This window comes from Panthera leo, chromosome A3 (genome assembly GCF_018350215.1).
Source record: "Panthera leo isolate Ple1 chromosome A3, P.leo_Ple1_pat1.1, whole genome shotgun sequence".
In the NCBI taxonomy this organism is placed as follows: Eukaryota; Metazoa; Chordata; class Mammalia; order Carnivora; family Felidae; genus Panthera; species Panthera leo.
In genome coordinates this window covers 15,073,837-15,083,251 of record NC_056681.1, presented here as the reverse complement: position 1 = coordinate 15,083,251, position 9,415 = coordinate 15,073,837, and the positions used below count along the sequence as shown (strand labels likewise).

At 53.3% G+C, this 9,415-nt stretch overlaps 1 protein-coding gene across 2 annotated transcripts; it reads right to left on the bottom strand.

The window, feature by feature from the left end:
• Positions 1-2,888: 2,888 nt before the first annotated feature.
• Positions 2,889-4,198, bottom strand: TNNC2 (troponin C2, fast skeletal type). Of its 2 annotated transcripts, XM_042930114.1 has the most exons (5): positions 3,999-4,198; positions 3,720-3,863; positions 3,513-3,627; positions 3,208-3,344; positions 2,889-3,043 (listed from the first exon to the last, which is right to left on the bottom strand). In XM_042930114.1, the coding sequence occupies exons 1-5, from the start codon at positions 4,099-4,101 to the stop codon at positions 3,012-3,014; spliced, it is 531 nt and encodes a 176-aa protein (XP_042786048.1). In that variant the 5' UTR covers positions 4,102-4,198; the 3' UTR covers positions 2,889-3,011. The 2 variants fall into 2 exon arrangements, with proteins under 2 accessions (XP_042786048.1, XP_042786047.1); XM_042930113.1 differs by having other exon boundaries at positions 3,720-4,198.
• Between the last annotated feature and the right edge of the window lie 5,217 nt (positions 4,199-9,415).

Below are 9,415 nucleotides of genomic sequence, written 5' to 3'. Positions count from 1 at the left end.
TGCAGACAATTGCAGATGGGAGAAAGCCAAGCAGAGACCAGTAGCTGGGAGATGGAGGTGACATTGAGACTGGCCTCCAGCTGACGCCTCAGCATCCCAGTTTCGTGAGCCAGCAAATCCCTTTTTAGTTTAAGTCCATTTGATTTAGGTTTCTGGCACTTGCAACAAGACGGAGAAGGTATTGTTCCCATTCGCCCCATACCATTACTGAGCGCCTGCAGTACAAGCCCTATGCTTGGGGCTGGGGATCAAGCAGGGGAAAAAACACAGTCCTGTCCTCAGAGGCTGAAGGTCAGGGGGCAGACAGGCAGGTGAGTGGGGGTTGAATAAGTGCCATAAGAGTGGTGGTTAGGAGCTCAGGCCTCACAGGCAGAACGATCGTTAGAATCCCCACACCCCTCCCTGTTACTTGCGTACATTTAGACTAAGCCACTCCGTAAAATGGCAATATTAGTAGCTACCTCATAGGACAGACAGACCTTAGAGTAGTGCCTGGCATGTGGTAAGCCCTCCTTAGATGTTGGGTACTATGAGAGCTCAGAGGTGGGGCACCTAACAAAGACCAGGAGAGTCAAGGAGGGCTTTCTGGAGAATGGACTGGGCCATGAGGGAGGGATAAGGAAGGGAGCACACTCCTTGGATAGCAAGAAGTTCAGCAGTATGGAATAGTGGCATAGTGGCATGGACGTCAGGTCGCAAAGGGCTTGTAAGGCCTTTAAATTAAAGGCCTTTACCGAGAAGGTTCTGGGGCACCTGGGCGGCTCAGTCAGTTAAGCGACTGACTCTTGGTTTCAGCTCAGGTCATTATCTTATGGTTCATGAGTTCGAGCCCCACGCCAGACTCTGCTGATAGCATGGAGCCTGCTTGGGATTCTCTCTCTCTGCCCTCCTGCTCTCAGTCCTCTCTCTCACTCTCTCTCTCTCAAAATAAATAAACTTTAAAAAAGTAAAAATAATAAAATACAGGGGCTTTACCTTGAGGCACCTAATAAAGCCTTGAGTAGGATTTGGTGTCAGAAAGCTGCTTCTGGCAGCCTTGAGGGGAGGGAACGGCCAGGAGGTTAACTACTGTTCTGAGTCACAACACTGAGCGGGCTCAGAGAGGACGGATAAAAGAGTAAGGAGACAGAAGGAAAGCAGCAGACCAGAGCAAACCGCGGGTGGGAAGGCGGCTCCAGAACTCCAGGGTGCCATCTCTGAGATGGGGAATTTATCAGATTAGAGCAGGACGGGTGTGAAGTTCTAAGGGCAGCTAGGGAGAACTGTCCACAGGCAGGTGGTGCCACAGTTAAGAGCCTTGCTCCTGTTTCCACATGTGTGTGCCCGGGTACGTCACCGCCTTCCTCCGCTGTAAAACGGACAGAACAGCCTCTGCCTGCCTCTAGGGTTATGTGCATCAATCAGACAGGCCCGCAAGGCACAGCACACAGCAAGCGGTCCTGGTGATGAGTGCTGACCCCGGCTGGAAATAGAAACTGGGAAACATGAATGCCTCAGAAAGGGGAGCCAAGAACACGAAGGAACTGGAAAGGGAGGACTGTAGCGATGAATAACCGCACCAGTCAGGGTTTCAACGTGGTAGTAGTGACATTAATAACAGCGTTAGTGGGGCTCCTGGGTGGCTCGGTCGGGTTAAGCGTCTGACTCCGGCTCAGGTCAGGATCTCACCGTTCGAGAGTTCGAGCCCCACGTTGGGCTCTCGAATGTACTTATTTGTTCAAATAAACATTTAAAAATAATAATAGCATTAGTACGTGTCACACTCTGTTCTAAGCGCTCTGCACTAACAAACTAACTTGTTCTCACAACCCTGCAAGGTTGTGATGATTCTCATTATCCCCATTTTACAGAGTAGGAAACTGAATTACGGAGTGGTTTGTCATGGCAGTGAGGGTTCGAACTCATTCAGAGGCACCCTGCCTCTAAAGCTAAGGCACCACTGCACGGCATTAGCTTTGACCTGCTGCCTGCTGTGATCGAGTCGTGCACAAAGAGTTACAGAAGCCAGAGCACAGCCAGTGGGAGAAGGGATCAAGGGAGAAGGTGGTATCTGAGCTGGGTCCTGGTATCTTTGACGTGGTATCTGAGCTGGGCTGAGAAACTTGCCAGGCTTTTTAGAGGAGGAAGGGCATTCCAAGGAGGGAGAAGGCAGGAGCAAAAGCCAGAAGGCTTGAAAGTGCACCCCCACTGTCCAGGGCAGGAGTGACAAATCGCCCAGCGTGACTGGAGCCCAGAGGGGAGGGAAGGAGGGGAAAGGAATTTGGATTGGATTCTAGAAGCAATGGGGAGCCTTGAAGGTCTTTCAACGGGGGAGGAGCAAGGTCAGATTTCTTTTGGCTCCATCGTGCTGACGGCCGTGTGTTGAGCCCATTGGCCGGGGCTGGAGGCAGGGGTCCAGGGTGGAGACGAAGATGTCAGAACAGACGAAGTAGAAAAAGTCAAGCAGGAACGAATGCTGCCTGGAACGGAGGGATACTCCCCTTTCCCTCCCCAGCCCGGCAGTCTGCACCAAAGACCCAAAAAGGCTCCAGAAAGGAGGGACGGTAGGGAAGGAAAGGGGCCTCGGTCGCCTGCGGCGCCCTCACCCTACCCCCATCCCGGGCACCCTCACTCACCCCGATAGCCCCAAGGCCCCGGCCACCCTCCTCCAGCGCCAGGCGCCACCGCAGCCCGTCGGCCGAGCTGCCCACGCCCAGCGCCAGCTACCAGGAGCCGGCCGGGAACCTGACCAGCGCGTCGGCGCGTCAGGCAACTCGGGTCGCCCCTCCTCGGATCCCAAGTGCGCTCGGCTGGCGCCCTGGGCCACCGCCCAGCCCGGCGGGCCATGACACCCACCCCCCTTCTCCTCCCCTCACTCAGGCTACGTGCTTCTCAGCGTCTGTTTTTATTCTTTCTGGACACAGAGCCAGCAGGGGCCGCGCCTCCCTCCCGGGGCGGAGAGTGGGACGGGGCGGGGTGGCACCGCCCGGGCCCGAGGGACGCGCGGTCGGGGCGGGGGAGAAGCCGACTTCTTACTGCACGCCTTCCATCATCTTCAGGAACTCTGCGGGGAAGGAGAGGGGAGGAAATCTTGCACAAAACCGCCGAGAGCTCCCCACCCTGCCCACAAAGCCAAGGACGTTCATGTGGGTGCCACGCCCCGGACGTTCCCGCGTGGCGCGCCCCCCGGCCCCCGGCCCACCGCCACCAAGCTCTCGCGGCCCTCACCGTCGAAGTCAATGCGGCCATCGTTGTTCTTGTCACCGTCTTTCATCAGGGATTCGATCTCCTCGTCCGTCACGTGCTCCCCGGAGGCCCTGAAAATCTCAGCCAGCTCTTCCGCATCGATGTAGCCGTCTGCGTTCCTTTGGAGCGAAGGGACAGCGTAGGGCTCAGGACAGGCAGGGGCGAGCTGCCCTGGCCACGTCGACGCCTCCCCTCCCTCACCGCCACCCCACTCCGAGAATGTAAGTGCCCGGCCGGCCAGACTCGCCCAGCCCAGCGCCTTCTCGGCTCCCAGGCCCCCAGTGCACCTGTCGAAGATGCGGAAACACTCGGCCAGCTCCTCCTCGCTCTTCCCCTTCGCATCCTCTTTCATCTGGCGCACCATCATGACCAAGAACTCCTCGAAGTCGATGGTGCCGCTGCCTGTGGGGAGCAGGTGGTGAGTGAGCCTGAGCCCTGGATGCCCACCTCTCCCGCCACCGTCCCAGCCCTGCCTTGGAGGGCCAGCAGCTCACCATCCTCGTCCACCTCCTCGATGATGGCATCCAGCTCCTCTTTGGTGGGTGTCTGGCCCAGCATCCTCATCACCGTGCCCAACTCCTTGACGCTGATGTCCCCGCCACCGTCAGCGTCAAACATGTCGAAGGCGGCCTTGAACTCTGCCGGAGGAACGAGGCAGAAGACCGAAGTGGGGCTGCCTGGACTGTCAGCCTCACACCTTGTCTCCCACCCTGTTCCAACACCGTTGCCCAGCACACATCCCCCCAACAGCCCGCCCGCCCACCTGCACTCACCAGCGATCATCTCCTCGCTGAGGTAGGACCGGGCCTCTGCCTGCTGGTCCGTCTGCAGAAGACGCAGAGTCAGAGAGAAGAAGGGGCAGACCCCCGAGCTCATTCTTGTCTCAACCCCATTCTCTTTAACCCCCTTCTGTCAGTGCCCTTTGGTCTTCCAGAAGAACAAGGCCAAACTAGCAACACCTTCTGCATGTTCTCACAGCACCTGGCCCCAGTTATGAAGGGCTAGGGAGAAAACGGATTACGCCCAAGGTCTTCAAACTTGCCAGTCAGATGCCAGGTCAGGAATCCCTAACCCACTAACCTTGGGCAAGTCACTTATTGTAACTTTATCTCTTCTCAGCAGCTTCTCAGAGATGAGATAGCATTGGGGGTGTGAAAGGGTTTTGTAAAGTGCCAGCACTGTTCCAGCATGATTTCCCACTTTTCCCTAGCTCCTGACAGAGCCTGGCACTGTAATAGGTGCTCAATAAACGTATGTTCTCAAATAAACAATAATGCAACGCAAAGTCGCTGAGCACCTACTAAGTGCCCATCAGGCCAAAGACCCTATAGGCACTGAAACCAAGAAGATTCAGACACAGCATCCCTCCCCTCCAAGAACTTGCGGAGATGGAGATTTTAAGCTTCCTTCTTATCATTCAGTCATCGGAGTAAATACCACTCATGCTGGGCCGAATATAATGGGGGCCTTGTGGAGGTGAAAGTAAGATTTCGAGAGAGGGGATCTGGCCACATGCAAGCCAAGCCAACTGGCTATGGGGCTTTGGACTGAGGCTGGTGAGGAGGAGGGGCTGAGGTGGCCAAGGTGTTCTTTGGCGGGCTGGCTGATGCCTTCCTCCTTGCCCCCCCCTCCCCTCCTCCCTCCTCCTTGTCCATGCAGGAGAGTCGGCTATTTTTAGTCTGGCGTGGGCCACAGCAGCTGTCCTCCAGGGTCTAGTTACCCCTTGAAGTGAAGTGGGGTGGGGGACCTCAGCTGACATGACAGCCCCAGATTAGAACCCCCCTCTGAGAGGCTGGGGTCTGTCCTCTTCTGCCCCTTCTCCTCACCCTTGAAGCTCTTGGACTTGAGACCCTGCAGACCTCCCCTCTTCCAGAAGAGTCTTCTCTCACTGGCAGTAGGAAGGTTTGGCAAGACTTCTAGCCCACCCCTGCCACTGGCTCACTGGGTGACTCGCTCTGGCCCTCGGAGTCCCCACCATGAGAGAGACAAGCTAGGACCCCCTCACACTTCCATGACCAACACTGCCAAAGCCTCAGGTCTGCAGGGAGTTGGCAATACCCGGAACATCCCAGCCCTCCCCTTTCTGGAGAAGTCCAAGGGCTTCTTCCCCAGGCTTCCTTCTAGACACCCAGGCTCCAGGAACCTTCACGGTCCATCTTCAAACATCCAATTACTGAACTACAGAGCACCCAGATCTGGCCTGGGAGAGGTCCAGAGGTGCTCCAGCAAGCAAAGGGCTGAAGTCCTTTCTTGTCCTTACCATGGTTGCTAGTCACAGGGCCTCCTCTGCTGTAGGTCACCGCCTCAGACACTCCACCACCCAAAGTTGCCCTGGCCTGCTCCAGCCCCTAGGATTTGTAGGGGCTCCCTCCCCTCCCACCTCCCTGCTCCCCAGGACTGGCTGCCCCAGCCAATCAGATCCTGGGGTCAGTGAGTGCCTCCCCCCCAACCCCCGCCCCATCCCAGAGTCCTAGCCCATTACCTAATTTAGCCAAGGGCCCTTGCAGAGAAATTTAAGCCTCTGAGCAGGTGGCAGGCCTTGATGTCCTAGATTCTTGGGAGGAGAACCCGCCCCGCTCACCGCCTTAGCAAGCCCCTGCTCAAGAATCATGTTTGCTCCAAGATGGGTAAGGACAATCAGAAGACAGACAAGTGAGACAGCAAGGTAGACTGGGAAGAGAACAAAACTTGAAGTCTAAAACCCAAGATCCAAATCCTGTCTCTGCAAGCCATGCACTCTTAGGCAGGTGACGATGCCACTCTGAGCTTCAGTTTCCTTCTCTGCGAGACGGAGATGGGGACGGTCATAACCTCCCTCACAGAGAGACCACGGTAAACGGGGGCCCAGGTACAAGTCACCTAGCTTGTGCCAGCTCCAGAGGGTTGATGCTTGGCAAGTGGAATGTCCTGTCTTTGAACCATGGTAGAAGGCAGGGGAGGGGGCGAGGAGGAAGTGACAGCCACGGTTTGTGAACCTCTACGACGTGCCACACTCTGTGCTAAGCATTTTAACCACGTGATCTCATCTGGTGCTCATCCTCTGAGATAGAAGCTATTATTACTCCCTTTTCCCGGGGGACCTTTGTAAATCGTAAAGGTCTATAGTCATGTTGGGTGATTCTTATTAATCCTCAAGGGAAGTCCTATCCAAATAAGAAATCTATGGAGGGGTCCGGGAAATGGGTATGTAGTTGGAGGAGAAATAAACTCTGAAAGCAGTTCCCAAGGGGCTCCTGGATGACTCAGTTGGTTAAGTGTGGGGCTCTTGACTTCAGCCCAGGTCATGATCTCAGAGTTTGTGAGTTCGAGCCCCACATCGGGCTCTGTGCTGATAGCAAGGAGCCTGCTTGAGATTCTCTCTCTCTGCCTCTCTCTCTCTGCCCCTCCCTCACTCACGTGCTCTGTTTCTCTCTCTCAAAATAAATCTAAAAATTTTTAAAAGAGAAAAAAGAAAAGAAATAAAGCAGATCCATCTCTCAAATACACCTTCTCCAGGGAAAAGATGTTTGGGATTCACTTTTTTGAGGGAGAGGGAGACTAGAGGACTAGGGGCAGGTTCTCTACGTGGGTAAAGGGGCAGCTGGCCCATTCCTAGAGCTCGGTGAGGAAGTCTGGAGCAGCTCAGCTGGCCGTCTGGAGAGCGAAGGGATGTGCAGAGCGAGTCCAGTCCAGAGGGGGTCCACCCCGAGAATCCACAGAGCCTAGGGTGGATGTCGGAGGGGTAGGTGATGCTGTGGACAGTGGCTAAGTCAACAGAAAGAGCACTAAGACAACTAAGCACAGAGCCTGGGGCCAGTGAAAGGAGGCTGGATTCCAAGGAAGGCAGACGGACAGTGGCAGCCCAGCCCATCTTCCTCTATTTATAGACATTCCCAAGAAAAGCTCAGTGGAGCTAGGCCAGGCTACAGAAGGCCTCCCCTGTCCAGGCAGAGGGCCAAGGGGCAGCGACACCAGGGGATTCCAATTTGGATGTGAGCCCTGGAACTGCAGGATTCCTTTGGAACAGAGTGTGGAACCCTCAGCAATCATTTGTTCCCTGATTTGTTCTTTCATTTATTCAGGGAAATACAGAAGGTCCGAATTTATCTGTTCCCCTTGACCCTTCCAATCCCAATCCCCTTTCCTCCACATCTTGCCTGCTGCTCTGGTCAGACTAAAATGGGGCTCCAAACACCACCTTTTCTAGCCTTCAGGTCTTTGTACATGCTGGGTTTTTTTTCCTGCCAGTAATTCTGTCTTCTTTCTCTACACCTGCCTACTTCCCTGTCATCTTTCTCAAATTTTTTTAAGTTAATTTATTTATTTTGAGAGAGAGAGAGAGAGAGAGAACGAGCAGAGGAGGGGCAGAGGGGGGGCGGATAGAGGATCTGTGCTGACAGAGAACCTGATGTGGGGCTCGAGCTCACAAACCATGAGACCATGACCTAAGCCGAAGTCGGACACTTAACCAACTGAGCCACCCAGACATCCCCGTCTTTCTCCGCTTTAACATCATTTCCTTGTGGTGTTTGGCTGGCTCAGTCGGTGGAGCATGCGACTCTTGATCTTGGGATCTTGAGTTCGAGCCCCATGTTCGGTGTAGAGATTAGTTGCAAAAAAAAAATACAAATCAAAAATAACATCACTTCCTTCAGGATCCCTCCTCCTCTACCCGGGCCAAAGCAGTCCAAGGTGGTTTTCTGGTAGTTTCTTCAATCATATCCCTGAGCATGCCACATGACATGACCTGTTCTGAGTTCCGTGGACCAGAGACACTTACCTGTTCATCACTGCATTCCCCAGCACCTCAGCACGTGGCACTTAGCAAGTGCTCAATAAATATCTTGTTCTTCATAAGACTAACTGAACTGGGTGACATCTGGTTATGAGAAGGAACTTCCTAACTGTCGTGGTTGAATAATAACAGGAACGGAAAGCCTCGGGAGATAATGAGCTTCCTGTTACTGAATGTATGCAATCAGGAATTCCATGACCATCTCTCAGGGAGGCTATGGGGAGATATTACACAGAATCCAAGTATAGTGGAGGATACAAGACATCAGGAGATCTAGTTCTGGTCCTGTTTGTATGACCCAAGGTAGGTCCCTTCCCCTCATGACCTTCAGACCTCCCATCTGTAAAATAGAAGTGCCAAACCAGATTTCTGACAACCCATGGTTTTTTTGAACACCTGCCTTGTACCCAGACTTGTGAAACATGCCAAAATACAACTTAATATTCTTGTTTGGTGTTTGGTGAACAAGTGAGTGTTGAATCAATCAATGAATGAAGGGGGCCTTTTTTGCCCCAACACCCTACTGCTAAGCTGAATGAAGAGTAGTTAGAGCCTTGAAATTACACAGACTTGGCCATAAATCCCAGCTCCCCTATTTCCTAGCTCTGGATTTTGGGGAGGTCAATTTGCCTCTTCATGCTGAAAATGGACCATTACTGTCCAATAACAGCCCCTCCCCCAAGAGGTTGAGTGTGACATGTGACCCCATATAAAGTGCCTAGAACAGGATGTAGGACACAGTGGAGCCTCAAATGAAAGCCCTGCCTTTTCTGCACATAGCGGGGCAGGGAGTATGTTTTCCATTCAAAGCGATTTCCCTCCACCTCTCTCTTGTGCCATTCAAAAAGGGTAGGAACGATTGTCAGAGAGATTTTATTTGTTTAATTGTATAACCAACAATATCTGCCCTGCTAGGGACTGATAGTTTGGGCTTTTGACAAGAAGTGACAATAAATTCTCCCTCCTGCTGACCTCCTGGTAAAAGATGAAACACAGCCAGCCCTTTAGAAGAGCTGCTGAGATTACCACGCCTCCCGTGTGTGGGGGGGGGGAAAAACAAAACCAAACCAGTATTAGGAACTCAGGAGACCTAGGCTGCAAGGCCCCACACTCAGAAACCTCTGGCAAGCTGTGTGACTCTGGGCAAGTAACTCTGCCTTTCTGGATCTCACTTCCCCGTTTGCTACTTCCTATGTGTGAGGCTCAAATGAAATTATGAAATTGTAAGAACCTGAGAACACTATGGAAACAATAATCACTATGTAACTGATCAATCTGTCAGCCTCTGCTCTGTGCCAGGCACTGAACCAGTCAGTGCCCTTTCAAAGGCTGAAAAATTAGTACTAGTTTTAATTATTCCTGTTTTACTTAGGAGAAAACCTAGGCTCATCGAGGCCAGATTCCAACTCAGATCAC